The sequence below is a fragment of the Lasiodiplodia theobromae genome, assembly GCF_012971845.1.
Source record: "Lasiodiplodia theobromae strain AM2As chromosome Unknown scaffold_3, whole genome shotgun sequence".
In the NCBI taxonomy this organism is placed as follows: Eukaryota; Fungi; Ascomycota; class Dothideomycetes; order Botryosphaeriales; family Botryosphaeriaceae; genus Lasiodiplodia; species Lasiodiplodia theobromae.
In genome coordinates, this window is record NW_023336519.1 from 837,198 (window position 1) to 860,345 (window position 23,148).

Sequence of the window (23,148 nt, forward strand, 5' to 3'; positions counted from 1 at the left end):
TGTGGATCATGTAACCCTGAGCGGGAATAGGCCAGGCCATCATAGTCGTGGACGTCTGCCATGAAAATGATGGCTTCGCGGCTGAATGAGATTTTGGTGGCTTTTCGATCATGCACCGCCATGTCTCGTCCTTGTGATGGAGGCGTGCTGGAAAACGAAACTCTACTAGAGAATTTTAGCATCCTACCGGCAGCACAGAGTTGCTTTTCTGTGCAACTACGGCCATTCCGACGTATCACATACTCAAAATCCGGCTAAAACCCCCATGTTTTGGGATCCGCAATCAAGGCCCTAACCATCGAACGAGGTACCCCTCTTTCAGAAGCAAAGATAAGCACTTGGCCGGGAAAGCAACTGGTTCTGGCGAGATGAGCGTGGCTTATGTTGTGATAGTGGTGGCGGTGGAAGAGAGGAACTTCCCAAAAAGAAAACTCGGGCAAGATCTGGTATAAAGAGGTCCGCTTAAAGTTGGAGAACATATCCATTCCTACTCACTTCCCTATCCACTGCGATCAGTTCAGTAGGAGAATTACCTGCTGCGTCGGAGATTTTGAAGAGCAAGGGATCGGAAAACAAGAACCCCGGCAATGCTTAGCCGGAATATCGCCCCACTCACCCTTGTCGCTCTCGCAGCACAAGTCGCTCTCGCCTCGACGCGTTGGCCTCAAACTCCAGACTCTTACGAACCCATCACGACCTACCAGAAATGCCCCTATGCCGGCCAGCTCTTCCCTCCACCCACCGACGCCGGCAATGCACCTGCCATCTTGGCCGCGCAATCAGCCCTGCGCGCCCAGCTCGATGATCTCACCCAATCAGGCGAAGGCGTTGTGGCATTGAACAGCACTTTCTTCTCCGTGGCCATCTTTTCAGCCGCTGATACGGACGATGGCCTCATTTTTAACTATCACTTCGCTCCTCCAGGAATGGAAAACGCGACTGGTGGCAGAGAGCTGGACAATGAGAGTGTGTATCGTGTTGGGAGCGTGACGAAGATGTTGACCGTGTATGCGCTGTTGGCGGCTAGAGGTGATAGGGATTTTGGGAGGCCGATCACGGAGTTCTTGCCAGACCTGGAGGACGGTGCGGATGACGAGGATGAGCTGGCAAGAATCCGGTGGGAAGACATTACTGTTGAGGCGTTGGCATCTCAGATTTCTGGGATACCGAGAGATTGTGAGTATTGCTACCATTTCATGGAGCGGCGGAGAAGCGGATGGGAGTTCTGGCTATCCGATGGAATGGAAGACTGATTTGCATGCAGATGCCTGGCCCGACTACACTACTGCAGCAAATGGTAGTTTGTTGCCTGTTCTGGGAGTCAACAGCTCAAAACTGCCATCTGACGACATTCCGGAATGCGGCCTTCCGGCTCCCGGATTCTCTCCAGACTTGCCATTGTGCAGTCGTGAGCGTAAGTCACGTCCTTTTGGTGAACCATCCGCAGTAAACCCCCCGCGGTAGCTTCTCCGCAGAGAAAGGCAACTGCTTGAGAAAGACGAGAGGGTAAAAGTCAGAGAGACCGGAAGCTGACAAACCCGGGAACAGAGTTCATCCAAGGTCTAAATAAGCTCGGTGCTTATTTCCCCGCCTTTGAGACCCCCACCTATTCCAACGCAGCGTTCCGCTTACTCAGTAATGTGATTGAGAACATAACTGGTGAGCCATATGAGACGACTTTCAACAGCCAGATCGCAGACCCATTGGGCCTTTCGTCAACTACGGTTTCAACGCCACAGGACGACAGCCACGGAGTGATCCCTGGTGGGAAGACGGCGGCATGGTGGGGTGAGTGAGTGACGCTCTCAAGAACTTCAACATCCAGCTAACACACTTCCTCCAACAGGCCTTGACCTCGGAGAAGAAAACGCGTACGTGAAAAGCTGTCCCTCTCTCAACCCAATCCCTTACTAACAAGCCCTTCCCCCGCCCAACAGCGCCGGCAGCGTCTACTCCACCATCAACGACATCACCACCATCGGCCGCTCCATCCTCCGCTCCACCCTCCTCCCCCGCGCCCTCACCCGCCGCTGGCTCAAACCCCACTGGCGCACCGCCGACGACACGCACTTCGTCGGCGCCCCCTGGGAAATCACATCCACACGCATCTCCCTCGCCGACAGCAACAGCACCACAACGGCTAACACGTCCACGACCCGCGTCGACCTCTACACCAAAGGCGGCAACATCGGCGCCTACTCCGCGCAGTTCGGCCTCGACCCGGACCGCGAGTGGGGCTACGTCGTGCTGGGCGCGGGGGCCGCGTCGGGCGCGCCGGTGTTCTACCTGGGCGACCTGATCGCGCGGAGTTTCGCTCCGGCCTTCGAGGCGGCGGCGCGGGCGGAGGCGGCGCAGCGCTTCGCGGGGACGTTCGTACAGGCTGACGGTGGTAATGGGACTCTAACACTAGCAGTGCAGGAGGGTCAGCCCGGTATCGCGGTGACGAGTTGGACGGCGAACGGGGTGGATGTGCTGAGCGCGCTGCCGGCGGCAAACCTGCGCGGGTTCGGGGCGCCGGCTGTGACGCTGTATCCGGCGCGGTTGAAGAGCAAGGGCAAGGTCGCGTTCCGGGCGGTCATCGAGGCGCTGCCGAATGCGGATTTTGGGGGCCCGTTGGATAGCGCGTGTTTGAGCTGGTTGACGGCGGATCCGGCGCAGATTGCGAGCAGGATGCTGGATGATGTGGTGGTGGGGGTGGATGAGGAGACGGGCGAGGCGTTGTGGGTGGAGATGAGGGCGTGGAGGGAGAAGTACGTGCGGCAGGGGGGGTACGGTGGGTACATGTGAGGGGACTTGGCTTGGAGGAAGCATGGCAACAAACGTTTACCAGGTACATACATGGATTGCGTCATTTAAAGCTCTTCTGTAGAAATATGATTGAGAGCTTAAACATTCTACAAATGGATCATTACTCTATCAGCCAACGTTGTCATCAGTCATTTACTTCCCCATTCCTGGCGTTCCAGCCAACTCATGCACTTCATTATTACCCCCCGCCGGCAGCTCAGGCGTCCTCTTCGGGCTTTCTGCCCGGCCTTGGCCCGCCGTTTCAGCTGGTACCTCATACGGCGGTGCTTGCTGGTATGCGTATCCTCCACCAGCACCAGCACTGTCTTTCTCTCCTCCCGTACCAGCACCAGCAGCGTTCCCCTTCCGCTTCCGCATGAACAGCCACACTGCACCAGCGATCAAAGCGAGGCCGGCAACACCACCCACCACGCCACCCACGATAGCGCCTGTGTTGCTGGACGATTTCGATCTTCTCCTGCCACTTCCGCTTGTGTTGCTGCCACCATTGTTCGAACCACTGTTCCCATTGGTAGAGGCAAACAGCGCGCGGACCTTGTTATTGGTCCATCCAACATTATCGCCATTCCCTTGGCTGTACCAGCTCTTCACTCTGTCCGGAGACTCGTACGCCGCAGCGTCGGCATCGTAGCCCGAACTCCAACTCAGCTTTGTCATATCGAAGATGCCGATGCCCTGGCTCCAAGGGTCCGGATCCTTCCAATCGCCTGGAATGCCCAACTTGTAGTTGACGCCGCCGATGATGACCATCTGCCGGTTTCCGATGACGTTGCAGGTGTGAAAGGCACGGGGGCCGCCCGAGACGTTCGGCGCTTTGAACCAGTGGAAGCCGGGGAGAGAGAGGATGTACATGTCCTCGTAGCAGGTTTCCTGGAATGCGTCCCAGCCTCCAGAGACAAATCTACACGCCATCCGTGGTCAGTGATCAAGCACTATAGAAAGAGGATAGGAGAGCCACTCACATCTCATACGTCCCATTCTTCCCCGCCGCCCCCACCACGCAAAACAGCTCCCTCACCCCCGGCGCCTCGCCCGTCGTCGTCTGCGAATACCACGACCCAGTCTCCGGCTCGTACATAGTAACATTATTAAACTGCAGCTGTCCGGACTTCTCATCCCACGTCGTCGGCGTCGTGCTCTCTCCGCCAAACATCATCAACAACCCGCCCTCCCCAAACGTCGGCACGAAGTGCATCTGGCCCGACACGGCGGTGCCGTACGTCGTGAACGGCGTCGCGGACTCGTTGCTCCACGCCCCGCTCTCCCAGTCGAACGACACGAGGCCCGGCACGGGCGTGTCGGCGTCGTGAGAGTCCGGATCCGTCCTGCCGGACTCGTAGCCGCCGAGGACGAACCCCTTGCCACCGCCGGATGCGACGAGCGCGTTCGCGGGGCGTGTGAGCTGGTTGAAGACCTGCGGGTCCGACGTCGCCAGCTGCTCCCACGACCCGTCGCCGGAGGGGGTGCTGCTGAACTTCCACACGGCGACGTTGGGCGTCGTGGCGTTATCGCCTGCGACGGGCGAGACTTCGCCGGCGAAGAGGTAGAAGGCGCTGGTGCCGTCAGACCACAGGCCCGGGAAGTTGAAGACCGGGGCGCCGTTCTTGTCGAGGGCAGAAATTTGGACGGACGAGTTGGACCAGGAGGTGCTGAGGTCGATGGAGAGGGTCTGGTTGTTGACGCGCGACATTTGCGTGTCCGTGTTGCCGTCGACGTACTGGGCGATCTCGCCGCCGTCGATGTAGAGGCGGTTGCCGACGACGGTCGAGCCGTGCAGGGCGCGGCGGATGAAGTTGGAGGAGCTGGGGACGTCGCTTTGGCGCCGCTCGAGGGAGAAGCGGTCTGCGGGTGATTCATTTTGCGGAAGGAGTGAGAACGGTGACGCTTCGATGATGGTGCTTAGCTGTGCTATTGCGAGGAGGGCACTGGCTATCCGCCGTGACCCTGTATAGGGAAAATGGACCATTTTGGAGCACAAGACAAAGGAAAAGCCGACAGAACGCAGAGAGAGAAGACAGGTAAAGTGATCGGCCCGTCAGGCTTTATACTTGCTTCTGCCCGAAGGATTCTTGGAGTATCAGCCCCCATGTTTCGGTCTCCATAGTGCAAAGATCGACATGGAGGATCAGCGCATGGTTCAGTCGCCACATGGAGATCAGAGAATCTCTCGTTTATTATCTGATATTCATCGTGCTAGCTGTGAGCTTTGCAGGTCACGAGATTCACTACATTAATCTGGCATGCTAAAACGTGTAGCAAGCCCGATTATCATTAATTGATTCACCGAGTCTTGCGTGCCGGAAGCTTGTTGAAGCTTAGGCTGTGCAAGCTTATTGCGCAGTGACACTGCCGGCCGCCACATGACGGATGTGGGCACATGCAGCCGCACTAGAGTATGAGCGGCCCCTGTTAGACGTTTCTTATTCGAACCTGGTTGGTAGCTAAATGTCCTCCGCCTTGCGCTAGTCCCGTAGTGCTTACTCGATCAATTTCACCACAGCCTCCTCAGTCCACTAAAAATAGCCTGTCTCTTGACTTCAGAGCTTTCAAATAAATTGCAATGAAATGTTCTACTGAAACTGTCCGAAGAGTTCTCTTTTACAGCAATTTTGTCATACCAACTCGTGAGTAGACGGCGAAAGGGACAAATGAACCCTGCAAATCACCTTATTGAGAGGATGAGTGTCCCAGAGATATCCCATGGCGCGATCTGATCGGATAATTCTTTCACCAATGACTGAAGCAGCGGCAGGAATCTGAATACAATCCGCACTTTGTGCAAAAAGATGTGGAAGATCCATATTTCGTTATTTTCCATGATAAAAAATAAAATGCAGCCTACTACTTCCTCAAAATGAGCAGCATATCTGATTTATATTTGAGTTGTGAATAAGTGGTGTGGTGTGAAAAGGGGTAGATTGCGTCACATTTGTCTGAAGATAAGACAATGTACTGGGGTAGATGCATAGTGTTGAGAAAAAGCAACAATATACGGCAATACAACACGGTAAAAGCAATGAGGTTCAACAAACAACTACCCGGTTCATACAAGAACAAGCGATGACCTATATATGCTGCAGTCATAGCTGCTGAATATTAAAAACCTTACCTTCATATGAGCTGCGGCTAGAGCAAGAGCAGCAAAGACAAGCCGTGAAGGGACATCTGACTAAGAAATCACTGGTGAGCCGACTTCCGTGTCGATGTGTATACCCGTGGCTATCCTTGCTTTTAATCTGTGTGGGGCCCCCCGCTGTAGCTGCCGGCATTAGACAAGAAGCAGAAGGTGGCGATTGACTGTATGCTTGATGAGGTAAGACGTTCCCTGATCCGGCCATACGCCTAAAGACTCCCGAGCGTCCAATGAGAGAAGCTGTACAGTCAATTCTCTTGCAGATGTCAAACAGAGAATATGTACCCTTATCTCTATCCGGTTTACCCGATGATACTCTTTCGTACTCTTCCGATTCCTGAAAATTGTGATGCGGATGCTGTGGTGGTGATTGCGTTCGTCTGTGAGCATTTTAAGCTCACGTAACTTTGTAACTCTGTAACTCTGTAACTTTGTAAGTTGTTACTGGACACGCTGATTTTAAATCAGTTCTCCACCAACTTGCAACATAAGCTCCCATGGACGTGTGGATACATCATTCGGATCTCTGAGGAGCCGGGTTCCATTGCGCTATTCGAGAGTGGCGAGAGGTGCAGACTGGTCGGCGTTTCACGACTGCTTCTCAAGAAGCGGGGGGATCGTGTCCTTATCGGCGAGCACGCATGGCATGTGCATTGTCGCCGAGTATGAGGCCAAGCAGGGACGACGTAAGTTTTACGAGCCAAGCCTGGTCTAGATACCTGAAATTTGGAGCAAGGCGCCTGTCATTACTCTGCTTGGTCGATGTTGTCGCAGATTTCTTGTTTCCCCCGCAGTAGTTCGTCCGTTTGATTCAATATATACGTGAAATGCAGCGGTAGGGTCAAGATCCGTGGGCCGGCAGCGAAATATCGGCTTACTTTTACTACCGAGCCGAGACAACGGCGATCCCTTACTACATTTGGAACACAGGTGCATCAACACACAACGGCTTCTACGAGTCTACATATCATACAGGGACATGTTGAAATTCTATATATTATTCTTGCTCGCACTAGAGATCTCAATCATTCAGCATAGATACCTCGCTAGCAATTGCAAGGCTCTACAGCACTTCCAAACATGCCTTCGGTGCCCCTTCTCGCGGGCGGCCTTGTAAGTTGCGCTTAGCCGTTTTTGGAAATAGTGCCACACCTTCTAACCACCAATAGGTAATCTTGCTTGCGCTGTCTAAAATCTTTTACAACATCTTCCTTCATCCTCTTCGCTCTTATCCAGGCCCATGGTATGCTAAGGCCACCATTTTCTGGTCTCAGTACCATGCATACAAGGGCAACTTGACCTATTTGGTGCACGACTTGCACCAGAAGTACGGTCCAGTGGTCCGCATCGCGCCAGACGAGCTCGTGTATACCGACCCTCACGCCTGGAAGGATATCTACGGCCATCGGAACGGTGTCCCGGAGAATGGAAAACATCCCAGCATGAATGTCAACCCGGATCCAGTCCATCCGACAATTATCACTGCGGACAGGGAGCAGCACGCGAAGCTCCGCAGGCTTCTGTCGCACGCGTTTTCCGAGAAGTCCATGAAGGAGCAGGAGCCTGTCATCAGGGGTTACATTGATCTTTTGATTGAGCGGCTGCGTGAAGTGGCCACAGAGAATGATCCCAAGGGCACCGACATTGTGCGGTGGTATAACGTGAGTCGGCACCCACCCTATTTTACCTTGTTGCTGACATAAACAGTTCACCACCTTTGACGTTATTGGCCATCTCGCATTTGCAGAGTCCTTCGGATGCCTACAGAACTCGGAATACCACCCCTGGATCGAATTCATGTTCTCGACCATCCGCTACGGCTCCATGATGGGCGCCCTCAAGCGCGTCGAGGCCAGTCTCGCCGCCCTGGTGAAGAACATGATCCCGGAGCGCATCCGCAAGCAGCGCGAGAAGCTGTACAGCATGACGGACGAGCTCGTCATGCGGCGCCGCAGCACCGAGCCGTCGTACACGGACTTCATGACGCACCTGCTGGGCGCCGAGCAGGGCGGCAAGCTGACCATGCCCGACGTCTTCGCGCAGGCGCCGATCCTGGTCATTGCCGGCAGCGAGACGACGGCCACGCTGCTCTCCGGCGGCACCTACCACCTGCTCACCAACCGCCGCGTGTACGACCGCGTCGTGAGCGAGATCCGCGGCCGCTTCGCCGATCAGAGCGAGATCAACGTCAACAGCATCAGCGAGCTCAAGTATCTCCTCGCCTTCTTCGACGAGGCGCTGCGCATGTATCCGCCTGCCGCCAATAACCTGCCGCGCATGACGCCGCCTCAGGGAGCCACGATTTTAGGCAAGTGGGTGCCGGGCAACACCGCCGTCGGAATCCACCAGTACGCGCAGTTCCATTCCCCGGCCAACTTCGCCGACCCGGAGGTCTTCGCGCCGGAGCGTTTCTTGGAGACGGGAGATCCGAAGTGGGAGAATGACAGGAGGGATGCTTTGCAGCCGTTTTCGTTCGGCCCGAGGAACTGTATTGGCCGCAAGTGAGTGGATCCTTTCTTGATCTAACCGTGCGGACTTACTAACGCCTGATTTAGTCTTGCATATGTTGAGATGCGTTTGATCCTGGCTTCGATTCTATGGAATTTCGATATGGAGCTTGTTTCCGGACAGGAGAACTGGATTGACCAGAAGATTTACCTGGTATGGGAGAAGCATCCCTTGATGGTCAAACTTACTCCGGTGAAGAGGTAGGTCTTTTTATAGACAGGGCACTTCTGAACCACCCATAAATGGCTTTCAGGCAATGGTTTTTCGGTTCACATAGCGCTGCGCGTATGGCAATTAAGCATTAGTTCCATATTTATGAAGTAGCTCGTTCTTATAGTGTGATAAGAAAGCTTGTTGCATTTAGTGTTTCAAAATCGATCTCCTCGACCTGACTCACTCCCGAACAGCATTTCGGCTTTTCAGCGGCGTGCGACAGAAGGGGAAAGCAGGTGCAGGTATCGCACAGGCCACTCATACAAACAGTGGCCTGGAGATGTTTTGATAAACACTAGATGTGAAACAATCATGATAGGACCTGAGGAGTTCGTGGCACCTGCAGAAATGGAATATTGTTCAAGGCTCCACTTCAGAATTTGTTCGGTGCTGGCGTAGTCCCCGAAGTCCGGGCTCTTGCGGTAAGATTGTTTCTTTACTTTACTCATCACTTTCCTATGAAGCTGATTGGTCATATTTCTTCGCGTCGGATATCTCCTATTGTAATATAGGCCCTTAAGGCGTGATTTTTATTTATCATGTGATGCGCGGTGTGCAGAATATTGCTCACGCCGGCATGACCGCGCCATTGCAGAGATTGCCCGAAATCGCACATGGACTCCCCGGGGCTGCATCGGGAAGCTCGACTTTTGAGCGCCATTCTGTCTAGACGTGACTCGTAAGAGCTGACGACACTGCTGTTATCAACGTTATTCCCGCCCCTGTGAGACAAGCTTCGCCTCTCAGATCAGCGTCACGCTTGTCCCAACTGATGTTCAAGCCTTGCCGATCGCCATCGGTCCGTTCAAAGCCTCCTGCCGGCCCGAGCCTCTGACGTTTCAGACCTTCCAGAAATGGTCCCGCAACTCGATAGAACGCGGCTTATTCTCGGATCCCAGATGTATACGCGTCTCTGTGGGCCATCGCCTTCACACAAACAGTTACTTGTCAGCAGTGACCCTATTGCGAGGATAGAGTGACCCACTTTAGGTTCCCGATTGCGGGATCGCATCATGCAAAAGACGGTGGACGCTTCGCTGCTTTGAGCAATAAGACACGATAGCCTGGTGTTAGGGAGCGGTGTCGCTCGAGGCTGAGCAATCGCTCAGAGGTTGAACTGCCCATCTGAAGTCATGAACAATCTATCCGAAGGCCGTGCAAAGATATGCAGACGCGCAATGGTCTCCTCTGAATCCCATTTAAGGGAGGTAGGGCCAGCAGGAGTGCTATTTGCTCTCCAGGGAAGATCTTCTACCTGCAGCTGTCCGCCATGGTCGCCCGTACTCTCCTTCTCGCTTCCTCCTTTTCCTTGATTTCTAGCAAAGCGGCAGCATGGACATATTCTACGAATTACTCTGCCCAACTTCTCTCCTCGGGAACCGGTAAGACAGATCCACATCAAGGAAGAAGTGTGATACTCACGCATTCATAGTCAATCTTGAAGGATGGCAAGAAGCTTTCGAAAAGTCCAAGCGTTTCGTCGCCACCCTCTCAACTTCGGAGAAGATTGATATCATCGGCGAAGGTAGCGCTGGCAACTTCACGGGTTTGAACACGAAAGATGGCTCTGCATCCGTTTTGGACTATTACTGGGTACCAAGGCCTCTGGAGATCTTCGAATGAAACACCTGCTAACGCTGCTTGTATGCAGGTCACCACCTGGCCAGCTGCACTCGCCATGGCCATGACATGGGACAAGGACCTGGTCTACAACCAAAGCTACGGTCTTGGATCCGAAATGTGGAACAAAGGGATCAACATGGCCAATGCACCGACAGCCCAGCCACTCGGTCGTTCGCCATGGGGCGGTCGCAATGGAGAAACGTACGGACCAGACGCATACCTCAATGGTATCTTGTTCGGAGAAGCTACGAAAGGAATCAGTGATGCTGGAGTCATCCCCGCAGGCAAGCACATGCTGCTTAACGAGCAGGAAACCAATCGCGAGGGCGCTGGTTCTCTTAACGCCGCCGCCGGTGCTGCCGAAAATGCTTACTCGGCAGTCGTCGATAACAAGGCCCTCCACGAGACGTATCTCTGGGGCTTCATGGATGCTATCAAGAATGGTCTTGGTGGAGTCATGTGTGCCATGAACCGCGTCAACGGTACCTTTTCCTGTGAGAACCAGGAACTCCTTGCCTACTACCTCAAGACTGAACTCGGCTTTCCCGGCCTGGTATACGGTGATGTCGGAGGCCAGAAGACTGGTATTCATTCCGCCAATGCGGGCCTGGACTATGGCTCTTCAACCTACTGGAGCAACTCAAGCATCATGGCCGGGCTACGGAACGGATCCTTCACTGAGGCTCGCCTGGACGACATGGTGATTCGAAACGTCATAGGCTGGTACAAGCACGGCCAGGATCTCGCAAGCTTTCCGGACCTTGCCTCGGCCGGTGACTACGTCGACACGCGCAAGAATCATGGCGAGCTCGCACGCCAGTTTGCAGCAGCTTCTATCGCCCTAGTGAAGAACAAGAACAACGCACTCCCTCTGAAAAGCCCCAAGAAGATTGCTTTATTCGGCATCAATGCTGGATCTGTCCAAATTGGGCCCAACACTGAAATGGCTGTCCAGGGCTCAGACTCTGTATTCCAGGGCCATATGGCTCAGGTTGGCGGAAGTGGCCAGGGTTCCTTCGCATACGTCATCACCCCCGAACATGCCTTCGTGGAGAAGGCGAGAGAGGATGGCGCCATGCTACGCGTCATGCTCAACGACAGCGTTATCACTAGCGGATCCGCCGGTGGCATTGCCGCAGGTCCGAACGCTGGCTCTGCGAGCACGGACTCCACTGCTGCTTCTCAGACTACGGAAGGCTACTCTTACAACCAGGATGTTTGCCTGGTCTTCTTGAATGCCTACTCCGGTGAGGGTGGTGATAGAGATGAACTCTACAACACTGATCAAGACAAGTATGTCCCTCTCCTTCGCCTTCGCACAATTCAAGCTAATTTTTCGCAGCCTCGTCAATGCTGTTGCAGACAACTGCAACAACACCGTCGTCGTGATCAACACCACCGGACCTCGCCTTGTTGACGGCTTCATCACTCACGAGAACGTCACCGCCGTCCTTTACGCCGGTGCCCTCGGCCAAGAATCCGGCAACGCCATCCTGGACGTGCTGTACGGCGACGTCAACCCATCCGGCCGCCTCGTCCACACCGTCGCCAAGAACGAGAGCGACTACGACACCAACGTCCAGATCTCCTCCGACGAAGTCATCACCTTCACCGAGGGAAACTACATCGACTACAAATACTTCGACAAGTACAACATCACACCTCGGTACCGCCTCCCCCTCCCCATACCCCCCAATATCACACTAACCGACGCGGTGCGACAGCTACGAATTCGGCTTCGGCCTCTCCTACACCACCTTCGCCTACACCTCCCTCCACACCACCACCAACACCAGCACCCTCTCCACTGCTTCTCCCTACGCCAGCGGCCCGGTTATCCCCGGCGGCCGCGCCGACCTGTGGGACCACGCTGCCACCGTCACCGTGACGGTTGCCAACACGGGCGGCGTCGACGGCCACGAGGTCGCGCAGCTGTACGTGACGTACCCGGACACCGCAAACGAGCCCGTGCGGCAGCTGCGCGGCTTCGAGCGCGTGTGGGTGCCGGCGGGCGAGACGCGCGAGGTGGCGTTCGCGCTGCGGCGGCGGGACGTGAGTGTTTGGGATGTCGGGGCGCAGGAGTGGAAGGTGGAGAGTGGGACGTACGGGGTTGCGGTGGGGGCGAGTAGTCGGGATTTGAGGGTTACGGGGAGTTTTGTTGTGGGGTAGTTTGGGGGGCTTCTGCGTTGTTTGAATACAAGGAGGTTGAGTGGCGTGGATGTAGATAATTTCATTGTTTGCACGTTGGTTGAAGAGAAGACAAGAAAGGGCGCAATTGCCTGAGACTGCTATGAGGGGAATTATGTCCTACACGATGACTACCTCTCACAAATTCCAGTGCCACCCAGACTCAACGCCAAGATATCCCACGCAGTACCAGAACCGATATCTACTCGGCCGACAGCAATGATATCATCAGCCAACATCTTTTTGCCACTATAGCGGTACAGTCAAGAACCCTGGACAAAGCACTCGCAGCTCAAGCGCTAATTCGGGTTGCGGAAGCCAGTCTTCGACAGACAGAAATGATCTGTGCAGAAGAGCTTCTCGCATCCATGCGCTTCGCCGCCGTCTAGGATGCTGCAGACGCTGCGCCGGGTTCTGCTGTAATTTGTGTTAGCTGTCGAACTTCCCACATAGCTGCATGGATACTTACAAGAAACTACTCAAGTATTGGATCCAGGAAAGGTTCTGGGATTTGAGCTTTGTCGAATCGCCGATGAGATCCCACTCCGTGACAGCTGACACCCCTCCCTCAACCAGCTCTTCGTTATGAAGCTTCTGGAACGTCGCCTTCATATCTTCCGGAATGCATCCAGTGACTTCGACGTGAGGGATGCGCTTGATGTGGTGCTGCTGAAGATGCAACAGAAGCATGCCGAGAAAGACTCTGTGGCAGCCTTTGTCTGTAGGCTCGAACATTGAACTGTAGTCGACATGCTCGATGTGCGGAATGTCGAGACTGAGATGGGAGATCTCCAACTGATCCAGCAGCTTGCAGAATAGGTTACAGACTCCAGTGACGGCGGTCGTCGGAAAGCCAATGTCGAGTCGCTTGGCCCACTGGGGTACAGAGAACTCAAGAGATAGTCTGGAGAGAAGAGGTGGCCAAACTCTGGTTGTCGTCATCCTAAGCTGTGGGTCCGCGAATTCCTTGAAGAGGTCGGCGTCCATGAAGCGCACTTCCAAGTTCTTGAACATCTGGTGCTTGAACTCTCCAGAAACCCGCTTGTTGGATAGCAAGAGGCCCATGATTGGCGCTTGGCCTTGTAGTTCCCTCTTCATGTTGCAGGTGCTGGAATGAAGTCTAGCTCCGTCACGCATCCAGTAGTACGGGTATGCGAAGTCGGCACAAGCGTCGTATATCTTGTTCCTCATCTCCGCAGGGAGCTTCGTGAACTTGAAGTGCTTGCCATTGTTATCCCACAGGTATGCGGTGCACCACAGTGGAGATCCGAGGCCGAAGAAATCATCCTTAGACCGAGGGAAAGTCGACATGACCCAAATAGCCACGTCAACCCAGTTGTCCTTATCCCTGATCAAGATGGTGTTGGTGCTTGTGTCGAGCTTGGCTTCAACTACGGTGAACGAAGCGGCGGCGTACAGGAGTGGAGACATCCGGGCGATTCGATAGAAGTGTTTTTGTTCCTGTTGGGCATGCGATGGCTCGGGGAGTATGGAGCGGACGACGAAGATGACACGGTGCTTGTGCAGGCGCAGTCCGAAGCTTCCGTTCAAGGCGGCTGACAAGAGAGTTCGTATCAGTTCGCTGTTCTCCGGGAGCTCTCTTGTGACAATCTTTCCACCGGAGCCTGCTGCCCCAGCGATGCTGCATTTTGCGTCAGTTCTTGACTCCCTTAGGTAAATGAGAGGTACTTACGAGAGATTGGCAAAGAATGTCTCCATGGTAGCTGAACGTTGGAAATAGTCGATGTGCACAATCGTACAAGTGGACGGGGCTGATCTTGGAATGAGAGAGTGAGGTGGTTGGTCTTGTCGTGGGTTACAGGAGAAAGATGGATTATGGATGGGTATATATGGGCCAACGGGTGCGGTGAATGAGTGGGATAACACTGCAGCTTTTGTTCTGCGTATGATCTCATTAACACACATGGTCAGAGCTTCAAAGCAACAGCCGCGTTAGAAGACCCGCTTGTAAGCAGAACGTCATCCGGGACTAAGACAAGAAAGCGGCATACTTATCTCATATCATACCTAGGCGCTAAGAAGCATCCAGGCGCTTGTATGCACATTCCTGATCAGAATTTCCCTTAAATATGCAAGGTAAATGGATGGGGGAGAGAAGTATGTTTGTGAATGCAACACCATAAATCATACCCAACATCGTTATCACTTCTACAAGTACCTAAAACTCGGCCTTTGAATACTTAAAAATAGCCCAAAACTACTCGCGAATATTTCGGCATAGTAAAGTATTTATATTTTAAACAAGGACTGTTTGATTTCCTTGCTTGACAGCAGCCAAAAAGCGGGCCGCTTGTCTTGATAATGCAGCATTAAGCAGCTAAGTGTGGTCCTTTGCAAGTAAGCGCGCTTGAAGGAAGCCGTGGGAGTCGCATCCTGGGAGGTATATTCAAACGGTAAATATCAGCATCCTCGCCGGGCCAGACGGCTCACTGCAGAGAAGACATAGGGAAGGAAGTCATTCACTTGATAGTACGAGTACGCTGCAGACTGTGTAAAGCATATTGATGTGCAAAGGAACAAATTTATTAGTACATTTATAATCAGAGGCGTGTCATAAGGGCAGTCAGGATGCCACTGCCGAACATAGCCGCCACGCTAATAAAACTAGCCCATGAGAAGGTGACAAGGCCGCTTATCCCATGCCCGGACGTACAACCGCCAGCCAGGCGAGCGCCAAAGACCATTGCAAAACCTCCGAGGAGAGCGGTGCTTGCTGCAACGTCCGCACTGCCTGCTCTGATAGCTTGAAGCGCCGTCTCTGACGCCAAGCGCGTGACCACGGCACTGCTGGAGAGGATTCCCGCAGCAAACAGTACGGATGGGGTCAAAAGCGGACCTTCCTCCTTCAGACCAAGGAAATGGAAAATTGATTGAGCCAGGTTTCCGTAAGCCGAGGATACGCCAACCGTATGCCTGGTTAGCCACACAGTTCCTGCCTGCGCAGCGCCGATCAAGCATCCTCCAGTCACAGGGCCAACCAGTCCGGGCCCCTGCCCTCCAACTCCGGTGAAAACATTGGCCAGCTGGACGAAGAGAACACAAAGGATTTCCCAGGACAGAAGTAGCGTGTTCGTACTGAGCTTGAACGTAGATTGCAGCGTTGGCTCCTGTGGCAACTTGTCGCTGGCACCCGGCTGATTCTGGATTGAGGCCGCATCTGTGTTGAGGGAACAAGAGGGAGGATCCCGTTTCTTCTGGAGCAACGGCAAGACCGCAACGTGGACTATTCCGCCAGCCATTCCTCCCAAGACAACGAATAGTCCACTGCGGAGGCCGGCCGCCAGCTGCACTAATGACGTTCCCGGACAGGCTCCTGTCAAGGCCATTCCGGCGCCCAACAGCGCTCCGCCGATGATGTTGCCGTCATACACAAAAAAGCCAAGATTTTGAGGGGTTCGTGGCTTGATTGGTGCGAAGCCGATGCGATCCGCCAGGTGAATGGCAAGCCTGGACAAGATGTGTTAGTGAACAATGTATCGTGAATTGAAGGATCTGCAGGCCTTACGCGCCAGATGCGCTTGCAGAAATAAATGTCTTCAGCATAGTAAAGTCTGTCAGCTGCATCTGCGCTTTGATGAGGGCTGGGGAGTAGATGCCGGCCGCGGCGAGGGCGGAGCCGAAGAGCGCGCCGGCGCCGAATTCGCTTGCTAATGACATATTGTTTTGTGAATGAAAATATTATGAGCTTCTTTGTGTGTTGCGGAAGAAAAGCATTCTGGAACATGGGGCTTTTAAACCGGTTCCCACATTAAGGGTTGCGATCCCCGTGCAAATCCTTTCCCGAACGCGAAAAATGGTCGCCGAACGAGATCGCCGAAGGCTCGAGCTAGTCGCCGACACCACTACTTAGCATAGAGTTAGACTATCACGCCGCCTCCTCCGGGTCCCAATCCCGCTGAAAATGAAAAGGGTCGGCATGAACGGTATTGTCGTTGCCAAGAACAACACCTGCTTGGTTACCTTCTGGAGATAGGGCACCTTTGCTACACCTTCTCAAAAAAGTATGTCGGGCGCAATATTCAAAAAGCACAGAGCAACTCCTATCAGTTCTGAATCAGCAAATTCATCTCGTTTGAGCGCGCTCTATCCACAGAAGTGAGTTAATCAGGCCGATCGCCCCAGGATCATGGGCTGCACTTAGTCGAGGGACGGAAAACTGTGGCACTTGCCAACGTGAAATAAAAGACGCTTGAATATTGTAAACCTACAATTTATAAAACGCAGAGCGCATAACCGACAGATTCTTACCTTTGTAAAGTGAATTCATTCTTATTTCTTCCAGTGGCGCATCAGAAGTTCCTGCATGGCAGATACCGTCGCCACCCTCGCTCTTGTGTGCCCAGAACATATTTTTGTATCACTTATCAGCAAGACTCGCTAGTGTTTTTAAGTTTTAGTAGGCTGTTTATAACGGGACATGTGGTTTCTGGAAGGATATAAAAGTAATAAAAACGAGAAACAAAGTCCAAGAGATAATAAGGTAAATGAGTTGCGTGCGAAATATTGCCAAGCCTCTCTCACTTATGAAAATGCCATACCATGAACCCAATAAAGAAAGGGCTTTAGAATAGATAGTTCGCCTAGGTGCTGACAAAATGAAAAGTATCTAATGAGTGGATGCCGTTTTCCTGAGCGCTGGCCAGCGCTCCGCGATCCCGTTTGCATATACGGCGAAGGCGGAAAACATTGCCAAGTCGGGCCCGGAGGAGTATGCTGGAACTTGAAACCATTTTCGAGGAAAAGTACTATGAGTTCTTGATGTCCTCCACTTGCAGCGGCATGAAAGGCATCCCTCGCAAATCCTTCTTGTTGGACACGGGCACCAGATTTAAGTAGCATCTCCACCGTGCTCCTCTCACCATGGTAGGCGGCAGCTTGGAGGGCTGTCCCGTAAAAGCCACCTGATTGGTCGGGGTGTGCTCCCTCCTCAAGCAGTAGCCTGACAATCTGGGTGTGCCCCTTCATCGCAGCTGCCTGGATTGCATCCCCCAACTGACCACATGCGTTAACTTTAGCTCCTCGTCCAAGCAGGATTCGGACAATGTGGTCATGATTCATCAGACTGGCGACCCTGAGGGGAGATCCGAACAGACCCTCCGCTTCCACGTCGAGCCCACTATCTAGTAGAAAATCTACGGTTTCTCCGTGTCCGTGAAGAGCTGCAGTTGCAACGCCGTCATGTGGTAATAGCTGCAGGGGATCGGAAGATTTGTTCATAAAATAGCAGAGAACTCCTAATTGGCCACCGTGAATGACCTTGGTCATTTTTGCCAGCATTTTGTCTGGAGCAGCTTTTCCGTACAACGAAACCAGCTCTGGTCTCTGGAGCCACTCAACAACGCGGAGAAAACCTGTTTGGGCAGCCCCTAGAAGGGCGGAGTCGTAATCATCTTGACTACGGATATATTCACTTTCCAGAACGAGTACTGCGACGCTCTCATGCATACCACGGAAAGCCGCATCAAGAGCGCTCGAGAATATACCGCTTGATTGGGTGGAAGCGCCCTGATCCAAAAGACACTGCACGGTAGCACCATGCCCGCCAAAACAAGCAGCATTCAAAGCACTGCCATATTTCCCGCAGTGGACATCAACATCTGCCCCTTGCCGTATCAGATAGGAGACGATGGCGTCGTGTCCACGTGCGGCGGCAAGGTAGATCCCCGTTTGGCCAAGAAGGTTCTTCTGATTCCAATCTGGGCCTGGCGCGCTCCTTGCAACGATGAGGTCAAGCAAGCCTTCGAGGCCAGAGATACAAGCTGTGAAGAGTGGCGATGAGTCACAGCTATTGACCGTATCCAGAACGGCTTTTTTCGGGTGATCTCTAGCAAGGCCAGTCGAAATATGCTGGACGTAGTCGAGCCAGCTCATGAACGACAGGCTCACGTCATCATCGTCATAAATGAAGTCCATCATTTGACGGAACAACGTGTCGTTCTCTGTGGCGCCTGCGCTTCTGTAATGGTCCGCCCAATACATGGCACCGTAACGGTAGAATGTTCCTTCCAAAAGTGGAGTTGAACCATTATGGTGAGGAGGACCCTGCATACACACCCGGAGACAGCTGGACGCCAAAAGCTGCTGGGCACAAGGCTCCGCGAAGATGGCTTGCGATCGGAGAAACTCTTGAGCAGATTGGTGGGCAAAACGGAGCATCGTGTCCTTTGCATCCACGATTACCAAGTTAAAGCAGATATCGAGGATATCCGACAACTTCACCTCCACTCCGTTGTTGAAAGCCGCCAACGAGATTGCCGAGATGATTGCTTCTGGCTTCAGGGGCTCTTTTGTGAACAAGAGCCATGAGAAGACTTGGATAGCAAGGTCGCGCGCGATCTGCTTGGATTCCAGGACTTTCCCGAGGATATCGGTATATATCTCGTCTAGAGTGGCTAGACGTAGCTCTCTGATAGCGTTCGCGACGTCTCTTTCATGCATCATGCGGCAGAGATACTCAATTTGAAGCTTTGCCCAAAGGAACCTAATCATCGTTAGATGTCAATTGACGAAGCCGCGGATGATACTTACATCTCTCCTGATCCTTTGACCAATTTGTCCACCAGCTCATCACGTAGGTTTGATGGGACGCGCCCATTGAGGAGCCTTTTTGCCTCTGTGACACCGTTGATCTGAGCCCTCACGAAGCAGTCCATATCGGCACGATTTATTTCTTTGTTGATACGAAGCCTTCTTGCATCTGGTAAAATTGCATGGATATGGCTGTTGTCTCGGCTCGTCACTAAGACCTTGGTAACGTTATTCGAGCTGGAAACGACCCGACTGAGGGCATGCAGTAACTCATAGCGATCTTGTTCCTTCACTTCATCCACCGCGTCCAGAACGATTGTCACTGGATCGCTGTTGATGACATCCAAAATCAATTTCACGCAGTCGTTCACCTGCAGCGTCTTCGCCTCGAATCCATCAAGCTCGGCCTCGGCCCGCCTGCGTTCATACTCAGACAAAACTGAATCGCGGACTTTTCGCTGCGGCTGAGCGGATACCGTCAGCTGTCGAACGATACTGCACAGAATCTTGTCTGGTTGACCACGTTCCGGCTCAGCGTCGTAGTCGGCGCAATAGAAGTAAGCAAATGGAGCCGTTGTTGGATTCGCAGCGCGCTCGGACAACAACGAGTCTACGACCATCGAAGAGAGCATACTTTTCCCGCAACCTGGGATACCGTGGAGGAGAAAGATTGAAGATGAGCTGGACGCCCTCCATTGGCAGTATTCAGGATGATCCAGCAACCACTGCCCTGTTCCGGCGAGTCGATTTTCCGAATGGTCCGCATGATGATGCGAAAATTGGGTCGGAGACAGCCAATTCAGCAACTCTCGATATCTGCTTTCCTTGAGAGCCTTCTCGGACATGTTTGCTTGGTCTGATAGGCGCACCATCACAGTCTGGAGGGACAGCAGTCTCTCGGTATTGGTAAATCCAGCAAGTTTCAAGACCTCTTTCTCCTGAGCAAGGACTTCCACAATGTCCTGATTCTCTACTATCCGGAATGGACTCTTGCTGATACGAATCACTGTCGAATCCTGGTAATAGTGCACAGCTTTGGCCAAGAAGGCCAACATCGCTGCGTACAGGCGAGTCAAGCCGTCTTCCAGAAGCGAGCTGACGGTCGACGGCTGTTGCAGGTGAAGCTTCTCAAACTCTCGGTACTGAGCGATGAGACGTGAGATGAATTCCAGGTTGTCCACCATGGCTCCAAAGATTTCAACGTCGTTGACTGTTGCCTGCAATAGGAAACGCACTGCGGCCCACGCTAGCGATGCGGGCGAGGGGTTGAATTGCACAGCAGTGTCCCCAACCGCTTTAAACCTATCAATCCACCTCGATATCTTTTCCAAGATATCACGAAGGATGATCTCTTCACCATTTGATTTCTTGAAACGCCATCGTTTCTTCATGCATAGCGTTCTCTTCTCCTCGGATACCTGGAGCACTGCTTCCAGGATATCTCTCCTGCTGGTGCTTGCCAAGTTGATGTTTGCTTTGAGGTCAGGGCTCAAGGAGTCCAGAGCCAGCTGCCAGTAGTTGCGGACTTGCGGTCCAGTGGGTGAAGAGGGTGCCGTCATGTTGGAGACAAGAAGACGAATGTAGCTTCACAGGCTGATGGAAGAGGTCACGTTGGTAGATAAACCTAAGCGAGCCGTAGCATCTCAGAATGTTGATCAGTGCGGTACTGTCTATGCAGGAGGCGGTGGGCGCAGATAAGTAGACGCTTCCGTTACACTCAAGGCTGAAATCGATAAAACCCTCTCAAGCCATGGTGTGTACAGCTACCCTGGACGCCTGACCGTACCAAGCCCCGTTGACCACTGATATTGCCACTTGAATTGTACAGCATATTGTGATACACCCAACAAGACACTGAGCCTCTTGATGGTGGAACCTGACGCGTTAAGTATTGCGTGACCTGCTGATGCCTTCTCAGCCTTGCCCCCTTGGCATGAGGGACTAGCATCATCAAGCCAATGCATGGGGCCATTCCTTTCCGTGAAAGCGGAGGATTAATTGTGTATATTTCAACCCCTCTCTCTGTACCACGCACGAGGCAGACAGGTGGCGATAATAAGAGCTGGCCATCATAGCCTTGTCTATGTTGCACATGATGATGTCTTTGCATCGCTTGTCCATCCCTTCCATTTTCAAACCCTCGCACAATGACGTCTTCTCTTAATGCTTCTGTAATATTGCCTGTTAACCTCCTATGGCAACTGACGAATTGTAGTAATCAATAAATGAAATTCTATATTAAATGTTGAATGCGTGTTGAATATGGTAAAGGCCTTAGGTGTGACTGGACTATCATTAGCATTCTACCTACATTGATACTGACGATAATTTTCCAGATATCAACGAGATGGAAAAAGGATTTAGTAAGCGAAGGGAGCTTGAGAACAAGATGACATCTAATAATTAGATGTAAGGAAACGCAAGTTCCGTCAGTTGGTATATCCTCTACTAATATATACACACTTCAGCATTAATGTAGCGCGCACGATGGTCTCAGGCCAACTACCGGCCGCCGATCGGCACGACGCGGGGATCCGATCAGTGCACTCACCTCGTCATCGATCTTCGTTTCTGGCTTCCGCCACAAACTTTCAAGCACGAAAAAATTGGGCTACAAAGAGCAAGACTGAGTAGTACCAATCGGAGCCATTATCTCACATCCTTAGCGATATGGCAAGGTGATTCGCTGTAAGGAAGGGAGCGAAGCCGAGAGGCAAACGGGCCTGCGTGCCGAACCTCCGCACGCCGAAACTACCCGGCGGGAGTTTTACTCGCCACAGCATCTACCACTTTGCCTCCAACAATCCGCATGGCGATCGATTGCAACTTGCGTTCGGATACTTTGTCTTCGGAAGCCGAACGATGCGAAGGCCGACTCAGGTGGCCTGTTCTGAAAATCATGTGTGGATCAACTGTAACTCAAAGGCCGCGTCTAGTCTCGGCCTTGGAAAACCGCGAAGGCCGATGCAGGTAAAGTGTATATAAAAGATGGAAATCAACTTCCAACCACCGCAGTCTCTTGGATATTAAAATCTACAGTACTGTTTCAGCTATCAAGCTCTAACGCTCGCCATGTTGTCACAATCGAAGCCTCTTTCCGGCAAGGTAGCCATTGGTGCGTGGAGACGTCATTCCGCAAATTTCTGCGTAACTGATGATATCGGGGGATCCAGTAACCGGATCGAGCCGCGGCATTGGTGCAGCTATCCTGCTCAAGCTTGCATCATGCGGGGCTGACGTCGTTGTGAACTATGTCTCGTCTCAAGCGCCGGCCGAATCTGTTGCTGCCAAAGCTCGCGAGTTCGGAGTCAAGGCTATTTGCATCCGGGCGGATGTCAGCAAACGGGAGGAGATCGCCCATCTCTTTGATCAAGCCAAGAAGGAGCTTGGAAGAGTCGATGTCGTCATGAGCAATTCTGGTATCGAGCACTTTGGAGACCTGGAGACGGTCAAGGAAGAGGAAATCGACAGGGTTCTGGCTGTCAACGTGAAGGCGCAATTCTTTGTTGCGCAGGAAGCACACAAGTACCTTGAAGATGGTGGTCGTTTGATTCTTATTTCGTCCATCTCAGCTGTTTGGGTAAGTGTGTTGAAAGGGAACAATACCTTGGGTTCTGTACTGACCCTGACAATAGGGCGTCCCTCGTCATGCCCTCTACTCGGCGTCAAAGGCCGCCATCACCGGCATGGTCAAATGTCTGGCATGCGACTTTGGAAGCCGCAACATCACTGTCAACTGCATTGCCCCTGGTGGTATCAAGTCCGACATGTATACCGAAGCAGCAAAGGAATATTTCCCTGGTGGTGACAAGATGACGGTGGAAGAGATCGATGAGAAAGCAGCTTCAATGAGTCCTATGAAAAGACCTGGCTTCCCCGATGATGTGGCGGGTGTTGTTGCGCTTTTGGCTATGCCGGAATCCCAATGGATGACTGGGCAGACCTTCCATGTCGGTGGAGGCGCTCACATGGCAACGGCTTAGTTATACGTAGAATCGTATTTGAAAGGTAACAATGATAAGGAGTATTGGCATTCATTTTCATATACATACACGGACTTATCTGGTAAAAGTTTGTGATTGGAAGGAGACTCTATTTCAAATTGAAGTATGTACTTGAGAAGTGTT

General features: G+C 52.8%; 7 protein-coding genes across 7 annotated transcripts; 4 read left to right on the plus strand and 3 right to left on the minus strand.

Annotated features, from left to right (window-relative positions):
* Positions 1 to 587: 587 nt before the first annotated feature.
* LTHEOB_1209 (Beta-lactamase) lies at positions 588 to 2,787 on the plus strand (the record flags this gene model as incomplete). Its single annotated transcript, XM_035508918.1, has 5 exons — positions 588 to 1,176; positions 1,265 to 1,414; positions 1,549 to 1,788; positions 1,847 to 1,871; positions 1,938 to 2,787. The coding sequence occupies 5 exons, from the start codon at positions 588 to 590 to the stop codon at positions 2,785 to 2,787; spliced, it is 1,854 nt and encodes a 617-aa protein (XP_035367556.1).
* A 153-nt stretch (positions 2,788 to 2,940) lies between these two features.
* LTHEOB_1210 (Kelch repeat protein) lies at positions 2,941 to 4,774 on the minus strand (the record flags this gene model as incomplete). The annotated part of the gene is made up of 2 exons (XM_035508930.1): positions 2,941 to 3,709; positions 3,771 to 4,774. The coding sequence occupies 2 exons, from the start codon at positions 4,772 to 4,774 to the stop codon at positions 2,941 to 2,943; spliced, it is 1,773 nt and encodes a 590-aa protein (XP_035367557.1).
* A 2,247-nt stretch (positions 4,775 to 7,021) lies between these two features.
* Positions 7,022 to 8,653, plus strand: LTHEOB_1211 (Cytochrome p450 protein; the record flags this gene model as incomplete). Its single annotated transcript, XM_035508941.1, has 4 exons — positions 7,022 to 7,054; positions 7,111 to 7,602; positions 7,649 to 8,442; positions 8,497 to 8,653. The coding sequence occupies 4 exons, from the start codon at positions 7,022 to 7,024 to the stop codon at positions 8,651 to 8,653; spliced, it is 1,476 nt and encodes a 491-aa protein (XP_035367558.1).
* A 1,279-nt stretch (positions 8,654 to 9,932) lies between these two features.
* On the plus strand, positions 9,933 to 12,454 carry LTHEOB_1212 (Beta-glucosidase d; the record flags this gene model as incomplete). The annotated part of the gene is made up of 5 exons (XM_035508952.1): positions 9,933 to 10,044; positions 10,095 to 10,255; positions 10,314 to 11,578; positions 11,628 to 11,951; positions 12,010 to 12,454. 5 exons carry the CDS (start codon positions 9,933 to 9,935, stop codon positions 12,452 to 12,454), a joined length of 2,307 nt encoding a protein of 768 aa, XP_035367559.1.
* Positions 12,455 to 12,771: 317 nt separating this feature from the next.
* LTHEOB_1213 (uncharacterized protein) lies at positions 12,772 to 14,191 on the minus strand (the record flags this gene model as incomplete). Its single annotated transcript, XM_035508963.1, has 3 exons — positions 12,772 to 12,889; positions 12,942 to 14,114; positions 14,166 to 14,191. 3 exons carry the CDS (start codon positions 14,189 to 14,191, stop codon positions 12,772 to 12,774), a joined length of 1,317 nt encoding a protein of 438 aa, XP_035367560.1.
* Positions 14,192 to 17,859: 3,668 nt separating this feature from the next.
* On the minus strand, positions 17,860 to 20,580 carry LTHEOB_1214 (uncharacterized protein; the record flags this gene model as incomplete). Its single annotated transcript, XM_035508974.1, has 3 exons — positions 17,860 to 17,888; positions 17,941 to 18,974; positions 19,022 to 20,580. 3 exons carry the CDS (start codon positions 20,578 to 20,580, stop codon positions 17,860 to 17,862), a joined length of 2,622 nt encoding a protein of 873 aa, XP_035367561.1.
* A 1,513-nt stretch (positions 20,581 to 22,093) lies between these two features.
* Positions 22,094 to 23,004, plus strand: LTHEOB_1215 (17-beta-hydroxysteroid dehydrogenase; the record flags this gene model as incomplete). Its single annotated transcript, XM_035508985.1, has 3 exons — positions 22,094 to 22,136; positions 22,195 to 22,601; positions 22,657 to 23,004. The coding sequence occupies 3 exons, from the start codon at positions 22,094 to 22,096 to the stop codon at positions 23,002 to 23,004; spliced, it is 798 nt and encodes a 265-aa protein (XP_035367562.1).
* Positions 23,005 to 23,148: the final 144 nt, after the last annotated feature.